Genomic DNA, 19,320 nt, shown 5'->3' with positions numbered 1-19,320 from the left:
AGACAGAAAGAAACCCATTGGCTGGGAGCTTCCCTGTGTAGATTTGCAATGGGAGAGCAAAAAACTTTGAAACACTAGAATCAAAACATTTAAACTAGGGCTGTAAAACCCCGATTACTCAGTTAACAAATTAACATTAGGAGAGATCAGCTGTATTTGTATTTTTAATTTGCGTCTCTTATTTTGAGTTACGGTGCGGTGTAGACATACCCTCACTGGAATGGGAGTTAGAGTCTCACGTCCCATATTTGTGTTGTGAATAACACACTGGCTAACCTCTACCAGGCTCTGAGCTGGGGAGCCTGTATCGAGATGACTGACCGTGAAGGCAATGTTGCATTCCTTCTATTTATATTTTTAACCTTTGTTTTGTGATGGGATTTTTCAAATAAACTGAAGGGAAAACTCAGAACAAAATACCAGTTTTTCCATAGCCTGGGCATAGTTTGTGTCTTCATAATCAACTCAACTTTGGAAAATGCCCAGGGTCAAGGAGCATTGACATGACACAAAAACCCACATTATATCTGTCTTATTAACTAAAACAGAGTGGCACAAACACTGTAAGTGAGGTTAAAGTCCAAGGAATTCCCATCCATGGCCAATAAGCCACATCTTCAGTGGCTGAAAAGACACAGCTTATAGTCTGTCTTTAAACACAAGCTTGTTTTGAGGGTGGAGCTAGGGAAGGACACCGCCTGCTGCTCGCCAGTGGGTCCCCTGCTGTGGGACCCCATATACCACACTGACGCTAGCTTGGCCCGTGGGCAGGGTCCAGGCGCACATGCAGTGGCAGGGATCCAAGGCGGCAGCAGATGCAGCCACCCCTACATGGCTGCCTGACCTTTGAGCCTGGCCTGCTTCCAGAGACACACACAATACACAGCCTGGAAGGCAAGGAGAGTGTGCTCAGCCTAGTAACCCCGTGTGGTGCTGGACAGGGGGGGAAGGCTACGGAGTGAGGTGAGGGCTCAGCAGGGGGCACTCTGATTCCTGTGGCCCATTGGCAGTCCTATTTGGATGCAGGATTTATCTTCAGTGCCGGTCCCAAAGCTCCATCGGGACGTGACACCCGCTGGGACCAGTGACAGGAGAAAAACACCATGTTTCACCTCACTCTTGCACTTGGAGATGAAGGCTAACACTGCTTTTTTGCATGGAGTAGAGCCTCATCCTACCCATTTTAGAGGCCTATGCCCCTGGTCAAGCTCCATTCTGTGACCGTGACTAACCCCAGGCCTAGATCGGCGGTGGCTACCTGAAGCGCAAAGGGCGGTCCCACCGTGGGACAGGCTGGCCCTGCGGCACGTGGTAGCACTTGCTGGAGTGGTGTGCAGGCCTCCTACTTCCCTAATCCCTATTTCCACTTTTCCTCCCAAAGGCCTCCTCCTTGGGTCCTCTTCCCTTCTTGATTGCATTCAAAATGGCTGCAGCAACACCATGGCAACCGCCGAGTTCTATGGAGGGAGTCTCCCCAGCACCGTCAAGCAACATTTATTAAGCAGTGGAAGGGAAAGGCAGCCCACCTTGGGCAATGCATTTGGAGGGCAGGGCACACGGGGTCACAGAATGGGGGGCGGGAGGGGTTTAAGTCTGTAGGTTGTCGTGACCTTGGCACAGTGTTACTCTTCATCCACGAGGTGCGCGGTGCTGTATGGACGCAGCGGACGCTCCCTCCGCCCACCACAGCGGGAGAGAGGTGGGGGCAGGGGAACGTGCCAGCGTATCACACGGGGAAGCCGCTGGATCCGATTCATGAGGGGAGTTGAGCCATTCAGGCCATAAATCCCAGGGGACGAACCTAAGAGCCATAAGGCGCCTTGGAGAACACGCCCCATGCCTGAGGGTGCTGAGTTCGAAACCAAATGGGGCTCTGGGGCCCAGTCCCAGGCTGGATGAGGTAAAGGCCTGAACTGGTTGCCCCATGGGCTCCTGATCCAAGGAACTAGACCAGGCTGGGAACCACACACTGGTTACTCTCCGTACAGGAGCCTCTCAGGCCGAGCTGTCCACCGTACACCCACCGCCCTCTATACGGGCTGATCTTAGGCCAGGACGAGGCCTTGTCACCTGCTAGCCAGGCAGGTCTTCACCGGCGCTGGCCCCTACTCGATGTTGTCGTAGACCCGCATCACCTCCTGGCTGTCGCCCAGGGTGGCCAGCAGCTGAGAGGCCTGCTCCATCGCCTCCTCCGAGAGCTGCACCCTGGTGTTGGGGATGAACTCCAGGGCAGCGGACAGCGACTGCAGCCCCCGCGCGTCCAACTTCGCCCGCACCTGGTGCAGCGAGGCCACCTCACACACAAACTGAGGGGAGAGGACAGGGGCTGTGAGTGGCTGCGAGCTTGCCTGCCTGTCCCCCCCGGCCGCAGCACAGTCGTGCGGGTGCCCCCTGAATGCAGTGTGGGTCCTGCCTCTTCAATGCCGGGTGCTGGCTACCATCTACCTCACTGTGTGACCCCCATTCAACCTGTGCCTGCCCTCCCACTCCAGGCACAGAGGCAGCAATGCAGGGCCTGGGGGCAGCTCTCTCCCACACCGTCCCCCTGGGGAGGCAGGGAATGGGACAGAGCAGTGTGTGATGCCCAGGGCAGACCCCGAGGGAGGCTTTTTCCAACCTCCTTATGCTTCCCTAGCATTCCCAAGGACAAAGGCTAAGTGAACCCTCCCAACTATCCTGTGTATAATCCCCCGAGCCAGAGATGCACCAGCCAGACCCTCACGTATCTGCCTCTCCCCGGGCCAGAGCAGGGCCAGCTCTCCAGAATTCCTCCCTTCCCTGGGCAGATCTGCACCCACCAGACCCTCACATATCTCTCCCTTCACCTGGGTGGGCTCAGAACCAACCAGACCTGCCCCATAGCCAGATTAACATCCTGATTGGTGCCTGAGCAGTTACATCAGCTGGCGGCTGCCCCCCATTGGCTGCCAGTATCTCCCGCTCTGCAGTCCCACGGTCCCCCAGCAGTCTGCCCTGGGGCAAGGGCCACCGTGGACCTGCCACGATGTGAGTCAGGGAGCCGCGTCACACACCCACCTTCAGAACCGCCTGCTCCTCCTCATCCTCTTCTTCCCACACATCCTGGGCCCCGGCCTCGATCGCCAGCTCCAGGGCCTGCTCCAGGGCCACGGGCCTCTGCTGCGAGTCTCGCCCGCTGACCGTGATCACCCCCTTCTTGTCAAAGCTGTGCCGGGCCCCCTCACACATCTGTGCGCTGCGCGGGAGAAAGGGGACACCAAGAGAGAGGGGGTCACGTCTATCCAGCATGAGAGACCAGTCCAGGATGCTAGTCCAGGGGCTCCATGCCTCGCACGGGACGGAGACGAGCAGGGAAGGGCTCAAAGAGCCACAAGAACGATTAATCTGCCTCACTGAGAGAACTTGAAGGCTCTCGGTGTATTGAAGACAGATGCCTGCCAGGGATGGTCTAGCTGGTGCTTGGTCCTGCTGTGAGGGCAGGGGACTGGACTTGAGGACCTCTCAAGGTCCTGTCTGGTTCTATGATTCTGTGAATTCATCAAAGGGCCATGGTGCCCATCCAACCCTGCCTCGTGTCTAACCCAGACCAGAGAATCTCCCTCCCCCCGCCAAACCTGGATTCCTGGCCCTGGGCCAGTGACTCCTGGCTGAGCTAGAGAGGAGCTCTGAGAAAGGGTCGCCCCATCTCCACTGACAGACTCCCAGCGATGGAGACTCCACCTCATCCCGAGGGGAGCTGTCCCAAGAATCAATTCCCTCCCCTGGTAAACTCTTATTCCCAACGTGAATTCATCTCCCTTCAGCATTTTCCAAAGCATTTCCCTAACATTTTCCAAAGCATCTACATGACATAGGAGCCTGAATCCCATTAATTATCTAAGATGTAGGCTCCTAAAAGGCCTCACATCACTTTTGAAAATGGGACTATGGCTCCTAAACCACTTGGGTGCTTTTGATAAATGAAGCCTGGGGTTGAGTTATTACAGCCTCCTGTAGACAGCCTTGGCCCCCACGTAGACTGCATCTCTCATATCTCCTACTTCTGGCAAAGCTGCAGAGAAGGCCGTAGCCAGCTACAGCCCTTGCACTCCTGCAGTGTGTTCATCTCCACCACTAAACACTCATGTTTTAAGACCCAGACGTGTCGGGTTTGGTCACTGGATGGTGCACAGGAAGGGCCCTTGTGTGAGGAAATGCAGGATCGTCGGGCCCGGCAGGGAAGGACTGACCCGCTGCGGCTCAGCATGAGCCGGATCTCCTGGTAGGCTCGCTTGGCGTTGTCCGTCAGCACTTCGATGAGCAGCGCAGATCCGCCAGGGCCTCTGGCTTCGTAGAGCAGGTACAAGGAGTTCTTCCCTTTGCCCTGCAGCGGGAAGGGGCAGATTCAGCTCTGTGGCTGGGCTCATGTCTTGGGAGGTGCCAGGGCACTTCCCCTTCACTCCCTGCCCTGGTCCAAAGTGCAGGCATTGGGGTTAGTTTCAAGCCAGCGTAACCATGGCTCTGACACCACAGAGCCTTTATCCATGTCCCTGTTCCCTATTCCCACCTCCTCCCCCTTAGCAGGCCCAACCAGACCTACAGTGCACAACCCTGCTCCTACCCCTTACCATTTATGCTCATGTTCTGTATCGGAGGGTCACAAATCTGGGGTCTTCGTCCCACCCCTTTTGTATCCCATGGGAGGGTTAAGGAGTGAGAATGTGCAGGCTTTTCCTATGCCTCTCAGCCAGTCCTCCCTTGCCCCTCCCAACTGGTTGCTTGACCATGGCTTGAGAGATGAGGCAGGCAGCCTTCCAGCACATGCTCGAGTGTTATACCCCACCATACTCTGCAACACGCTTAGCTATCTCTTCTCATTGAACTAGCAAACCCCTTTGGCCGGGCAGTAGTAACGCACACTGTCTTTGTGCTGTGTGCTCAGATATTAATCTACTGTATGTTTGAGGGAGTTTGTCTGTCTGTTCAAGAATTCCTTCTAAATGGTAAGAGCTAGGACCACCAAATTCAGTAGACAGCTTCCTCTTCTCCTAACTTAAAGCAAGGGCAGGGTTTGGTTGTGCCAGGACAAGAGAATGTGCCTGGAATGGGATTGCTTCTCATAAAACCGTACAGAAAAGAGACAGAATCACCAGGCAGAGGAAAGGGGCTGGCTCGGTGCGCCCCCTCCCCATCCAGAAGTGCCCCAGCCCCAAGACTCCCAACCCTCAGGCGCCCTTTAGGGAGGGGCTGAAGCTCCCCCCGCCCCCCCCCCCCCCAATTCATATAGGAACATTGCTGGCTGTTCCCCTTCGTCAAGCCACAAGCCCAGCCTGGCTCCCTCCTTCAAGGCTCCCAACAGCCCTTGGCACTGCCGGGCCTGGCCAATGAGTCCCTCTGTCCCACGAGCTGGGCTGGCAGGATGCGGCCACTTACAACTCCCTTGATGGCCGCCTCAATGGAGGCTTTGGGCATGCTCTTGCTCCGGCACTGCTCGATGATGTTGGCCAGGTTGGTGTTGAGATCAGGGTTGGGTCCCCCCTCTGCAGCAGGACAGAAAGCAGCAGTCACAGGGAGACACGGCGGCGATCCCCTTCCAGGGCAGTCCTGGCTCCCAGCCCCCACCGCTATAAACCTCCAGCCCCCTCCCAGATTCTCACACACCCCTGTTCCCACCCACCCTTCCAGAGCTGGCAACGGGACCTGAGGCCTCTGGTGACACTCTCTGCCCCAAACCACCTGTCCCAAGGCCCTTCCTCTCTTCAGCCACCACGAGCTGTTACCCCAGGCCGCATGAACCACAGTGACTTGTCTGCCCCCCTCTTACATGAAGCGGCTGCTGGGGGGGAAGGGACAGAGACCCAGTCACCTGAGAGGAGGTGCTGTGGGACAGAGCAAAGGTCCAGTGGAGGAAGGATGAGAAGGCGAGACACTACCCCGCAGACCAGCATCTTCTGCTCCAGCAGCCAGGGGGGATGCTGGCCTCAGGTAACAGAGATTAGGGGATGCTGGAGTTAGGAGCAACAGAGTCAGTGCTAGGGGTCAAAGTTGGGCAGGCAGGGACTGTAATGCCCCCTCTGGTTGTGGCAGACCCCTGGGGTCCTGGGGGGCTGTGTCAAGCTGGGGGGCTGTGCCCCCCCCCCGTACCTCTCACAGCAAAGCGCAGCAGCATGGTGAGCTTCTGGAAGAGCCGGCAGCGCTCAGCATCCCGCGGGCCCTTGACGTGTTTGACCTTGGACCATTTGTTGTGGCCGGCGGGGGTGGCACCTGTCGCGTGCAGGGCCCGGCCAGGCGGGTAGCTGGCGGGGGCGGCCAGGCAGGGCGCCAGCTCCTTCAGCACCAGCAGCGAGGCCAGGAGGCGGCAGCGGTGCGGGGCAGCGGCCCTCCCCACGGCGCGGGGCAGGGCCATGGGCCTCTGCAGCCCGCCCCCCGGTTGCACAGCTGGGGGGCGGCTCCTGTGCTGCCCGCGCACACCCGGCCCGGCCCGGGAGAGAGCCAGGAGTCCGGCCCCAGCCAGCGCCCCGGGGCCCCGCTCACAGCCCCAACCCTGCCCCCCGACGGGCTCCTGCGCCCCAGCTGCAGCGCGGGACCCGGGCGGCCGGGCCGGAAGGTGCAGGCGCTGGAGCCGCCCGCTGCTGGAGGCGGCGCAGGCGCGGGGCGGGGCGCGTAGCGACCAGCGGGCGGGGCCTCCCCGGGGTCCCGGCCCGGAGCGCGCTGCCCGGCCATGGCTGCAGCGGGGCCGGCGCAGGTAGGAGGCTGCGGGGCTGCCCGGGGCGGGGGGCGCGTCCCTGGGGCGGGGCCGCAGGCGCCTGTTCCCGGCCCGGGGCGGCGGGCGCTGAGTGCGGGTCGCTTGTGCCAGCAGCCCCCGGTGGCGTTCGAGGACGTGGCTCTGTATTTCACCCGGGCGGAGTGGGAGCTCCTGTCCCCGCCGGAGAAGCAGCTGTACCGGGAGCAGATGCTGAGGAATTACCGGGCCCTGGTTTCCCTGGGTAAGGACCAAGTTCCCTTTTACTCACTGCAGTAACACGTCCCGGCTGTCTGGACACCTCGACTGATCTGTGCCACCGAGTGGCCAAGTGGTGGCCAATGTCAGCCCCTTTCAGGGCGGCTTCCTGTTAAGAGAAATCAGGGCTACAGCGCCTGGGGGTCATTTTACTGTGACTTGTTTAGTTGCATTATGTTCCTGAGTCCTGGCACAGAAGTGGTCGCACATAGCCCATGAGCAACAACCTCTTCCAGGAATCCCTGCACAGCCACTGGGAGCAGCAACTTTGACTCAGGAATTGACTCAGGCAAATCAGGCAGGGAGAAATGTCTCCTGCTGCTTGTAACAGCTCCCCACCGCCCCGAAAACAATGAAGAACGTCATTCACATAACCACCATACAATTGAGCAATGTTTGAACCCCAGCAAAAGAACTGGTACATCTCCCTAAGACTATCAAGAAGGATCATACAAATTGCTTCTTCATAGTACAGCCTGAACTGAGGGGGAAAGACATTTCTAAGGAAGGTTTATTTTATTAGTCTCCTGTTTGGGAATCGCTTGTGGTATCGTCTGAAGGAGTGACAGACGCACCCTGACCAAGAATGGGGCCTTGTTGTGCTGGGCTGCACAAATGTATGAATCCCTGACACCAAAGCTTTAGAAATAAAACTGATTCTTCCCCCAAACAGGCTATTCAGGTTCCACACCAGATTTAATCCACCTGATCGAGCGAGGGCAGGCAGAACTCTGGATCCAGGATGCCGAGGACTCCAGAGAAAGATCAGGGCCTGAGAGCCCCTCCTCGGGTGAGTTCTAATAATCCAGTCCCTTCTGATTTACAGATCTGCTAGCGGATGGTTCATTAATGTAGCAGGCAAAGGCAGAGTGAGCTCCATGGGTGGGAAGCAGAAGGGAGTTACATTGAGGCTGGGAGTTAAGGACCAGGGTTTATGTAGAGGGGAATGAAGTATTGGGAGAGCTCCCTCTGTGGGAGTCTGTCTGTGGAGATGGGAACTATCTCTCTCAAAGTTCTGCTCTAACTCTGTCAGGAGTTACTGTGCTGCAGGCAGGAATGGCTAGGGGAGATTCTTTGGCTTGGATTAGGCAGGAAGCCAAGCAGAATGGGCACAATGGGCTTTTTTGGGCTTCATATCTATGAATCCTAGAAAGGTAGGATTAAAAGGGAAATAGGTAGGTGATCGAGTCCAGTCCCCAGCACTGTGCCAGGGCTAAGTATGACCAAAACCAATATTCCACAACCTTTTTTTTTATAAAGTATTCCTTTATGAAAAGGATGTTTTAGGGCCTGGCCTGTGTATGTCAAATGAGCACTAATTTAGTTGTAAGTGTAAAAGGAAGGCAGTATTGTCAAGTGTGGAAGAAAACAAGCCTTCGCTCTGCGTTTGTAAGCAACAAGTAGCCAGAGGCAGTTTTATTACGAGCTGCAGCAAGGGAAAAACTGGTTCGGATCGGGGAAGGGGGGGTAAGCCCCCCGAGGCAGATCTTCGAATACAAGCAATTATGAAGAAGTTTATATACTGTCCATTACATATAATAACAACAAACAATTAGTCTCCTTCCTATTACAAACACCAATGGCTAACAGTTATTTTAGTTCCACCCAGATGCTCCTTATCTCAAGGTCCCTGCCAGAGTCAGCGTTCTATCCTTATCTCCGTATGGAGGCGAAGGCAGTGTCTTATTTCAGCTTTCCCGTTGTCAAGAGTCAGAATTAGCTTGACTCTTGCTTCACTGCTAACAAACCTGAAATGGCTGCATACCAATTCCCTGTGCCTCCACACAAGATAGAGGAGATGTAAACGAAAAACCAGAATTTGATTGGATGTCCAATAATAACCCTGCTTTTAGGGAAGTAAAAGTAACAAAAACAGCAAAAGCAACGAAGTGCTGATAACCCCAAATAAGAAGTAGACAGAAGTAAAATACAACTTCTAAAAAGGCAGAATGAGACAACAAAAACTAACGTCAGCATAGTCAGGTGAGAGGAAAGATACCGAAACAGGGTATTAAAGGTTGAACTAAACAGACCAAAAGCAGATGGGTTGCAAATCCAAAAAAGCCAGGTTTGATCAACCAGGGCTTCCTCCCCAGTGCTGAATCTCGCTGCCGCTCGTAAGCTCTGAAAGGGAAACACTGGTCATAAGTTGCAACAAAAAATCCAAAAGGAAAGACATAAAGAAAAGAATCTCTCCTGAATTAAACAGCGCTTCTATCGGTCTTAATATAAGTATTATATAGGTATGTCTGATAACTCCACAAACTGTTCAAAGGTAACTTAGGAGGGTATAGCTGTAGGAGGGGTTATTGTTCTCGTCTTAGTTGTACTGCTTTTTCTACTCTTTATTTGTATGTTACGCTGTCTTAAACAATTAAAGATAGTGAATTGATTTAAATGAAAAATTAATTATAAAAGTAAATAGAAATAAAGTCTTTGGTGTGGAAGCAAAGATTTGTGCGCAGCCATCTTAGGGTGTCAGTAGCAGAGCAAGACTCAGGCTAAGTCTGAGTCTGACAACGCGAGAACTGTAAGAAGCACTGCTTCCGTCTCTCGCCTCCATACGGAGATAAGGATGGAATGCTGACTCCAGCAGGAACCTTGAAGATAAGGTAGCATCTGGGAGGAACTAAGAAATACTTGTTAGCCATTGGTGTATATAAAGGGAAAGTTACAGTATAATACTGGCTCTTTACTGTTTGTATTCAAAGATGTGCTAGCTGCAGCTTCCCTTGCAACTGTAAGACAATAAACCGCCTCTCACCTGTTGCTAACAGACGCAGAGTGAGGACAACATTCTTCCACATTGGTTAACCCCAAAGGGAAGTATTCCTCTGTCTGTGGTATCAAATCCTTTAAAGAACCAAACACCGGTTACCAAAATGGCAAAACGAACAGGATTTGACGAGAACAGAGGGTGCCCCTTTGATCGGTTAAACAAGATGGAAGGTACAGAACCTCTCAACCACTGGTTATATCATAAGGATGAGGGTGAAGAACACATGCTCAAAATAGGAGCAGTAGTATCAATAGCGGAAGAAAATCATACATATACCCTACCTATACGTAACACATTCAGGGTTGAGATGTTTAATGGCTAATAATGATCCAGTGAAATGGAAGTTAAAAGATTGCAAAGTACCATTACCAGACGTAACGCAAAAAACCCAATATAAAGAAACAGATTATAAAAAAACTACAAAACATATTAGAAAGAACAGCTGATATGACAGATCCATACCGAAAATATTTAAAATGCCAAGTCAAACAACTGACAAATTGATGAGAGAGGTACTAGAGGACCTTATAAGATATGCTAGAGGAAAGAAAAAATTAACAGCCAACAAATGGGATCCAAATAAAAGGGTCTGTGTACTTTGGGACTTGTTAATAAAAGCCGGAAATACAATAACTAGATTAGAAGGCACAGTAAATACCCTACAAGCCTTATTAAAAAAGGAAAGTCAGGAGCGAGAGAAAGAGGAGAAATAACAGAAAAAAAGAAATGATAAAACCAATAGCCACACCCCCTTCTTATCCTGAATCAGTCATAGAGGAAAATCAAAAGAGGGAAAGGAAAAAAGTAGCCAAAGGGGGTGTGTACCCATGGGATATGCTAATGGAAGGAATATGCACGGAAGAATGTACATGTGGGTTAAGAATAGGAGAAGATATAGGATCAGGGAGTGACCCAATCGAGACCCGCCCAATAACACAAACAGTATATAAACAGAGAAGAGGAGGGCCACCAACGGCCAGTACTGAAGTTAGGGATAGGACCCGAATAGAAATGAATGATCTTATAAGTCGAACCCGAAGGGGATCAGGAGAAAACCCGATTTTGTGGGTAGGAAGGTTGTTAATGGAAAACATGAATGAGTTAATCTCACAAGCAGAACTGACCATATTAACAGGAAATCCCGGGTACTTGGGCGGTCTAATGAAAATGAGTGCCATACGAGGAAACCAAGACTGGCCATTAACTTTACCAGCCGCTGTACCCATATCGATAGCAGCCATAGGGCAAGGAGGGGCCATAACAGAGGGCTCCATAAAGATGAAGGAAGATGTAAAAGCTGCAGCCATAGGAATCTCCTTCCTGTTTTATCAACCCACAACAATAGCCCAACAACAATTTACAGCACCACAGAGAGCTGATCCAATTTAAGTATATAGGGGATCGAGCAATGATAACCACAGATAAACAGCGCAGATGGTATGGCAAGGAATAGAAAATAAGGAAGGAAACCAAAGCCTGAAATTATGGCTAACAGCCCTAACAGGGAGTAGCGTATGGGGACTATTGGAAACTAAATGATTTAGAAGTAGTGCACAGACATACCCCAGTACCAAGAGATGAGCCCCCGAGAGACCGCGTAAAACATGCAAAAGTTTCCAAACCCCGAAGAAGGGGAAAGACCCAAGTAAGGAAGAACTATGGAAATAATATCACCAACCTTTGCGGGTCAGAAAAATACTTGGGCAAAATTGTATTTTTTTTATATATATATATTTTAATTCTAAATACCCCCAGTACCTACAGTTTTCAGACACACATTTTTTTTTCTACTATTGCAACACATTTGCTTAAACAACTTAATCATAGCCTGACAGGCGATGACATTTTTGAGTGTAAAAAGTACAAAAATAATAAAGCGCTGTAAAACTGAAAACAAAAATTCATTTTTCTCCCAATTTCAATTGTATTGACATACCCCCCCCTTCTCTAGAGTACCCCGAAGGGTACTTGTACCACAGGTTGAGAAACACTGATCTAAACTATCCCTGTCACGTATCTGTCTAACCTGTTCACAGTAACCTCCAGGATTGGAGATTCTGCAACCTCTCTTGGTCATTTGTTCTGGTGTTTAACTATCTTTAGAGTTCAAAAGTTTTTTCTAATATCCAATGTAAATCTCCCTTGCTGCAATTTAAGCTCGTTACTTTCTTGTCCTGGCCTCAGTGCATAAAGAGAGCAGTTTATCACGCTACTCTTTGTAATTTTTAATCTATCTATGTAATCATTCTTCTTGCTCTCTTGTGACCCTCCCCAACTTGTCTATATCCTTCTTCAAGTGTGATGCCCAGAACTGAGGCCAACTCAGTGCTGAGTAGAGTAGAAGAATTCCTTCTTGCAGCTTGCTTGCAATGTGGCTGCTAATACATCCCAGAATGATATTTGCAACACTATTCCATTGTTCATTTGAGATCCATTATAACCCCAGATGATTTTCTCCAGTATCCTCCCTTGGCAGTCATTTATCATTCTGTATTTGTGTAATGGATTATTCCTATCTAAGTGTAACACTTTGCTGATGATCTAACTGAATTTCATCCTATTTAATTCTGACCATTTTTCCAATTTTTCAAGGTTCTTTCAAATTCCAATCCTGTCCTCTAAAATGCTAGTGACCCCTAACCGTGAGCTAACACCGGGTGTTCTCTGCTTTCTCCAGCAGGGCCTGAGATCCCAGAAAGAACAAGGGCACTGTCTGAACGTAGGGAGAGCACAGAAGGAAAGCTGCATCCCACATCCCTCATGGGGAGCCATGCAGAGGACAAAGTCCATCCTCGAAGTAAACTCAGCCGGAGACCAGACCTGGCTACACACCAGATACTCCACAGGGGGCAGTATCCTTACCACTGTACAGACTGTGACAAGAGGTTCAGTAACACATCCACACTGACTCAGCACCAGCGCATTCACACCAGGGAGCGGCCATATGGCTGTCCTGACTGTGGCAAGGGCTTTGCAGACAACTACAAGCTGAGGAGACACCAGCGCGCACACACCGGGGAGCGGCCGCACCGCTGTGTGGACTGCGGCAAGGGCTTTGCAGACAGCTACAAGCTGAGAGTGCATCAGCGCACGCACACCGGGGAGCGGCCGCACTGCTGTACCGACTGCGGCAGGAACTTCCGACAGTCGTCAGCCCTGAGAGCACACCAGCGCACGCACACGGGAGAGCGGCCGTACCGCTGTGCTGACTGTGGGAAGGGCTTCAGCCATGCCGGTACGCTCAGCAACCACCAGCGCACGCATACCCGGGAGCGGCCATACCGCTGTGCGGAGTGCGCCAAGGGGTTTCCACGGATTGCAGACTTGCAGATGCACCAGCGCACGCACACTGGGGAGCGGCCATACCGCTGTGCCGACTGCGGCAAGGGCTTTGTACAAATTTCTCACCTGAGAGTACACCGGCGCACACACACCGGGGAGCGGCCATACCGCTGTGACGATTGTGGCAAGAGCTTCAGCCACGCCAGTACGCTGACCCACCACCAGCGCACGCACACCGGGGAGCGGCCGTATCGCTGTGCAGACTGCAGAAAGGGCTTTGCACAGATTTCATACCTGAGAAGTCACCAGCGCACGCACGCAAGGAGCAGCCGTGCAGCCGTCATGACTGCGGCAAAAGCTTCAGCAGCACCATTTCACTGACCACATGTCAGCACACGCGCACAGCTGTCAGTTGGGCAGCCACCCCTGGCACTGGGTCACTCACACCAGTGCCAGGACCTGAGGGGCTTCAATCAGCCAGTGAGCCTGGCACAGTGCCTGCAAGTGCACATCAGGGAGGGGTCCTGTCCCTCTGATGCCTGGCAGAAACTATGGGAGAAGGAAGGGGACTTGGCAGAGCAGCGTGGGGCAGAGCAGATGTTGGGGAAGGATTTAGAGCACATGGTCACAACATGATCCATTAGGAACCCCCTGGCTACGTCTACACTGGCACCCTTTTCCGTTATAAGTATTTCCGGAAAAAGAGCATCTACATTGGCAGGATGCTTTTCCAGAAAAGCCCTTTTTCCGGGAAAAGCGTCTGTGGCCAATGTAGACGCGCTTTTCTGGAAAAAAGCCCCGATCGTCATTTTTGCGATCGGGGCTTTTTTCCGGAAAAGACTACTGGGCTGTCTACACTGGCCCTTTTCTGAAACAGTTTTCCGGAAAAAGGACTTTTGCCCGAGTGGGAGCAGCATAGTTTTTCCGGAAAAACACTGGCAATTTTACAATAGATCATCAGTACTTTTCCGGAAATTCAAGGGGCCAGTGTAGACAGCTCGCAGCTTATTCCATATTCCAGAAAAGCGGCTGCTTTTCCGGAATAAGTGGCCCAGTGTAGACACAGCCCCTGTGTCTAGGTGGGACCCAACCAGGACGTCCCCAGGACTGCATGATAGGCAGGTGCTCAGAAAGTTTCCCTTTACTTGGTCCTGGGGGAATTCCGCACCTAAAAATTAAAAATTCTACATACCAGATTTGACAGTTCTGCATATTTTGTCAAAATAACACAATATAATTATGCTAATTTCAATTATTTTGGTAATTTATTTCAAGCTTCCGCCAGCAACTACGTTTGTAACAGCGCAGACAACCAAAAAGATGGCAGATGGAGTTTTTCACACGCAGATTCTTAGAAATACAAAACTTTGAGCACTAATTCATTTAAACTACCGTGTAGAAATGGATTTCCTGCAGCCCTCAGAACCAGTGCAACACCTGGTCCCGCAGGTAGGGTGCTGTGGACAATGCAGCCTCTCCTCCCCCTTTCTCTGTGCCTGGCTGCTCTCACAGTAAGGGTGTGTCTAGACTACAGTGTTTTGTCGACAAAAGTGGACTTTTGTTGACAAAACTACCTGCGTCTACACTATCGCTGAGTTCTGTCGACATAACGTCGACAGAACTCAGCAGTTTTGTCGATGCTGGTAAACCTCATTTTACGAGGCATAACGCCTTCTGTCGACAGAGTTCTGTCGACAGAAGGTGTTATTGCATCTAGGGTTGTGTCTAGACTACAGGGTTTTGTCGACAAAGCAGCTTGCTTTGTCGACAGAACTGAATGTAGTCTAGATGCTCTTTGTCGACAGAAGCTTTGTCGACAGTATCTGTCGACAAAACTTCTGTCAACAAAAGCCTGTAGTCTAGACGTACCCTAAGCCAGAGTCCTCCTATTCTGGTGCCACAGCACCCCCTTGTGGGCAAAAGGGGCAATTACAATAGGTGCCCTATCAAAATTATTCTATGGTGAAAAATAACTGTGGGGCACATGACTCTGGGGCTTACCCAGTAGCCTGGAATTTCTCCAGGAGAGTCACATATGAACTAACACTACTGATGATATCATTGAAGTGTAGGGAATAGTCAAACCCTGGGACAGAGGAGTGTAGCGCTGTTAGACTACGTCTAGACTGGCATGATTTTCCGGAAATGCTTTTAATGGAAAAGTTTTCCGTTAAAAGCATTTTCGGAACAGAGCGTCTAGATTGGCACGGACGCTTTTCCGCAAAAGCACTTTTTGCAGAAAAGCGTCCGTGGCCAATCTAGACGTGCTTTTGTGCAAAAAAGCCCCGATCACCATTTTCACGATCGGGGCTTTTTTGCAGAAAACAAATCTGAGCTGTCTACACTGGCCCTTTTGCGCAAAAGGGATTTTTGCCCGAACGGGAGCAGCATAGTATTTCCGCAAAAAGCACTGATTTCTTACAGTGGGAAGTCAGTGCTTTTGCGGAAATTCAAGCGGCCAGTGTAGACAGCTGGCAAGTTTTTCCGGAAAAGCAGGTGATTTTCCTGAAAAACTGTCTAGTCTAGACACAGCCTTCGTGTTTTCATTATATTCATATGTAAATCTGTCACCCTGAACCAAGGTCTAAATAGACTCATGAAGAGGGGCTCTCATTTCAATAGGTAATTTCTCATTCAAGTAGTCTCCCCATCTCATCCCTGGGGGAGATAAGCCACATCCACTCTGATTTAGTTAGCACTGATGTGTTGCTCCTCTAGCTGTATCCTTCCTCCCCCCCCCTTTCATCAGAGGCAAGGAGCTCCATGAAAGTTTATACCCTAATGCATGTGTGCGTCTTCAAAGTGCCACCAGACTCCTTGTTCTTTTTACTGAAACAGACTTGCATGGCTACCTCTCAGCAGCCTGTTTTCTCCTGTTGATCACAGGAGAGCGTTGCCAACTTTCTGATTTCTGAAAATGACACTACAGCAGGAGCACCAGAACTTTGAACCGCGTCCAGAGCCAGATTAATGTAGGGGATTTAGGGAGCTGCATACCAATGCCTCAAGCATGTTTTGGGTGCAGAACTTTTGTGGGGCCCCCTTAGCCCAGGGCAGTCGCCACTAGTTTGAATATTCAGATATACCCTACGTATCTGTAATTCACTATGTAACTAGGAGACTTACCCAGCATTGTTTGGGGTCCTTCCAAGCATGGAGTGGGGGGAGCAGGAGTCAGAGCAGGAAGTGAGCAGGGGCTCAGGATGGGGGTAGTGATGTGGGAGTCAGGGCAGGAGGTTAGAAGGGGGGCTCAGGAGAGGAGTTGAGGGTGACCACTGGCTTCTCCTTGGGATCGGGGGTGGGTAGGGACTGTGCATTGCATTTGGTGGCTTCTCCCTAGGGCAAGGGGGCCCATGCACCCTGTCCTCCAGCTTCACCCTTTGGCTAGCCTGGGGATGGGGGCCCTGCTTCCCAGCCACTAGCTTCTCCCTGGGATCAGTCTGGAGCAAAGGAGCTGTACACCCCATCCACTGGCTTCTTCCCGGGGCCAGACCCCTCTGGTCACTGGTGACTGGGTGTCTTGCCCACATGCTCAGGGTTTAGCTGATCGCCATATTTGGGGTGGGGAAGGAATTTTCCTCCAGGGTAGATTGGCAGAGGCCCTGGAGGTTTTTCGCCTTCCTCTGTAGCATGGGGTACAGATCACAGCTGGAGGGTTCTCTGCATCTTGGGGTCTTCAAAGTATTTGAAGGCTTCAATATCTGAGATATAGGTGAGAGGATTATTCTAGGAGGGGGTGGGTGAGATTCTGTGGCCTGCACTGAGCAGGGGGTCAGACTAGATGATCATAATGGTCCCTTCTGACCTTAAAGTCTATGAGTATAACAGTCCCTACTATCTCCCCCCCCCCTTTCCATGTGATGTGAAACAATCCATTCCAGGCACATCCCATGATCCTGGCACAACCAAACCCTGCCCTTGCTTTACGTTACGATCAGAGGAAGCTGTGTACCCAATGTGGCAGTCCTAGCTCTTACCATATGAGAGTTCTGGAACAAATGGGCTCCCAGGCTGGCAGACAGATGCACGTTTCTAAAATATCTAGTAAGAACAAGGTGGTGTATAAACAAGAGGATCATCCTGGGGAAATGATGCCATTTTCACACTCCCTTACACAGTACCTTCCTCCTCTGGGCAGCCAGGAGCAAGAGCAGGCTGTGAATTTTCCCTCGCTCCCTAGTCAACAAAAATTTTAAAAAACAGCAACTAGAGTAAGTGCAGCTGCAGGCTCCCACCCCTTAAAATGGGGGGCTCCAGGCTGGGGCAGACCCAGATGCTCCCTAGGCAGCTCCTCTAACATGCCAGGCCACCTGATTCTAGCACGGCAGCCTGCAGGAAGCCTAGCTGGGAAGGCCTTGCCTCTCCCTGTGCAGCTAAGTGCCCCATTGCAGTTTCATGGCAGAGCGCTGCAATGGGGCACACCGGCTTCCTTCCACCTCGCAGTATATAGATGGTCAGTAGACGTCTCTTCCTCCTCCGCGATGGAAAAAGTGATGTTTTCCAGAGCAATAGCCTGAGCCACCAGGAGATCCAACCAGCATACACCCCTAATGGTGGCTAACGGCAGCACGTGAACATAGCCCCAGCCCGCACCCTCACTGAGCTGGCCAGCAACCATTGCCGCCGCGCAGAGCCTTATATAGAGTCTTTGGCGGGAAAAAACGCTGAGGAGATGGAACCCTCGGCTGCTCTCTGGCGGGAAGAATCAGATTGATCTGGTTCTAGCCGGCACCCTCCAGACCGAAAGGCCCTTTGTGGCTGATGCAATAACAATAATTTAGGGTCACAGTTTCTGGACTCCATTTTGGTTCCACAAAGTCATGATCGCAGTGTATAAAACCAACCATTAACATTATGAAATGATGAACAGTGATTCACAACAGAATGTATTTAATCCCCACTAGGTTTTGGAACAAAGAGATAAACAGTAATAAGTCACCAGGACCAGATGGCATTCACCCGAGAGGTCTGAAAGTGCTCAAATGCAAAATTGTGATGGGGTTTGTAGTCTATCCTTTAAATCCTCTTCTGTACCAAATGACAGGAGAATGGCTCACGTGATGCCAGATTTTAAAAAGGGTTGGCGATCCTGGCATTTACAGGCCAGTAAGTCTTAACGTCAGGCAAATTGGTTGTAACTATAGTAAAGTACAGAATTGTCAGACATGTACATGAACACAACCCCAGAAGGCCATGGCAGTGTTCCCCAGCCAACAGCTCCTCCCAAAGTACTCCCTGGAGGGCGGCTCTTCCTTGGACAGGAGCTCCAGGTCTGCATGCTTGTCAGGTTGGGGCTCTGTGAGCCACTCTCCAGCCTGCTGGTGCTTCTCCCTCACCCCTCTGCAGCCTGGGTGGGGAAGAAAGCCCCCTGCCTGTTGCTGGCCCCCAGCCTACAGCTGCTCCAAGGGGGGCCTTGCATGGGGAAATGACCCTGTCTTGCAGCCTGTGTGTGTGTATGAGGGGAGGGGGTAATTCTGTGGGCGGGCTCCAGCCATCCTCCCACTCTGCAGCTGATCCCTAATTATGTGGGACTTCTTGGACAGACAGACTTACAGATGGATTCACAGACACATTCTAAAATATATAGAGCGATGTACACTCATCTCGAACATTGCATGCAGCAGTGGTCATGTCATCTCAAAAAAAGATATCTTGGCACTGGGAAAAAATCAAAAAAGGGCAACAAAAATAGAGACATGGATCAGCTGCCATATGAAGAGAGATTAATGAGACTGAGACTTTTCAGCTTGGAAATTGGGATAGCTGGGGAGAGAATGTGATAGAAGTCTATAAAATCATGACTGGTGTGGCAAAAGTGAATAAAGAGTTTACTCTTTCCCATAATACAAGAACTAGGAGTCACCCAATGCAGTTAATAGGTAGCAGCTTTAAAACAAACAAAAGGAAGTGTTTCTTCACACAACACACTGTCAAATCTGTGGACATCCTTACCCGAGGATGTCTTCATCAAGGCCACGACTATAACAGAGATCAAAAAAGTAGTAGAAAAATTTATGGAGAATAGGTCCATCAGTGCCATTAACCGGAATGGTGTCCCTAGCCTCTATTTGTCAACCTGGGAATGGTCAACAGCGGATGGATCACCTGATTGCCTATTCTGTTCATTCCTTCTGGTACATGTAGCATTGGCCACTGCCAGAAGACAGAGTACTGGGCTAGATGGACCTTGTGTTTGACCCAGTATGACTCCTCTTACGTTCTTAAAGGCAGAAAGATTAGGTCCAAACTAGCATCTGAGAAAGATAATTAAAATACTGTTACAGTGAGAAATCACATGTAA

The 19,320-nt window shown here is 51.1% G+C and overlaps 3 protein-coding genes across 3 annotated transcripts in view; 1 reads left to right on the top strand and 2 right to left on the bottom strand.

Annotated features, from left to right (window-relative positions):
• LOC102446922 (uncharacterized) overlaps positions 1–19,320 on the bottom strand; it is a 35,322-nt gene that overhangs the window by 10,058 nt on the left and 5,944 nt on the right. Inside the window, exon 5 of the mRNA XM_075928813.1 lies at positions 18,972–18,998. Within this exon, the coding sequence (XP_075784928.1) occupies positions 18,972–18,998 (27 nt within the window). The remainder of the gene's footprint in view (positions 1–18,971; positions 18,999–19,320) is intronic.
• TACO1 (translational activator of cytochrome c oxidase I) lies at positions 1,479–6,556 on the bottom strand. The gene is made up of 5 exons (XM_075929106.1): positions 6,103–6,556; positions 5,392–5,498; positions 4,209–4,342; positions 3,037–3,214; positions 1,479–2,306 (listed from the first exon to the last, which is right to left on the bottom strand). The coding sequence occupies exons 1-5, from the start codon at positions 6,362–6,364 to the stop codon at positions 2,106–2,108; spliced, it is 882 nt and encodes a 293-aa protein (XP_075785221.1). The 5' UTR covers positions 6,365–6,556; the 3' UTR covers positions 1,479–2,105.
• LOC112543499 (uncharacterized) lies at positions 6,574–14,271 on the top strand. Its single transcript, XM_075929043.1, is given in 5 exon segments — positions 6,574–6,703; positions 6,818–6,944; positions 7,632–7,748; positions 12,415–13,338; positions 13,341–14,271. Coding segments are annotated over 5 exon segments (1,407 nt in total). The 5' UTR covers positions 6,574–6,679; the 3' UTR covers positions 13,556–14,271.

This window comes from Pelodiscus sinensis, chromosome 4 (assembly GCF_049634645.1).
Source record: "Pelodiscus sinensis isolate JC-2024 chromosome 4, ASM4963464v1, whole genome shotgun sequence".
In the NCBI taxonomy this organism is placed as follows: Eukaryota; Metazoa; Chordata; order Testudines; family Trionychidae; genus Pelodiscus; species Pelodiscus sinensis.
Note: the sequence above shows the minus strand (reverse complement) of the source record. Positions and strands in the feature narration are given on the sequence as shown.

Coding starts and splice junctions, on each gene's coding strand:
- TACO1 (XM_075929106.1), bottom strand. CDS start 6,364: ATGGCCCTGCCCCGCGCCGTGGGGAGGGCCGCTGCCCCGCACCGCTGC. Junction 5,499..6,102: donor GCTGCGCTTTGCTGTGAGAG/GTACGGGGGGGG, acceptor GTCCTGCTGCAG/AGGGGGGACCCAACCCTGAT. Junction 3,215..4,208: donor CTCATGCTGAGCCGCAGCGG/GTCAGTCCTTCC, acceptor TCTCCCGCGCAG/CGCACAGATGTGTGAGGGGG.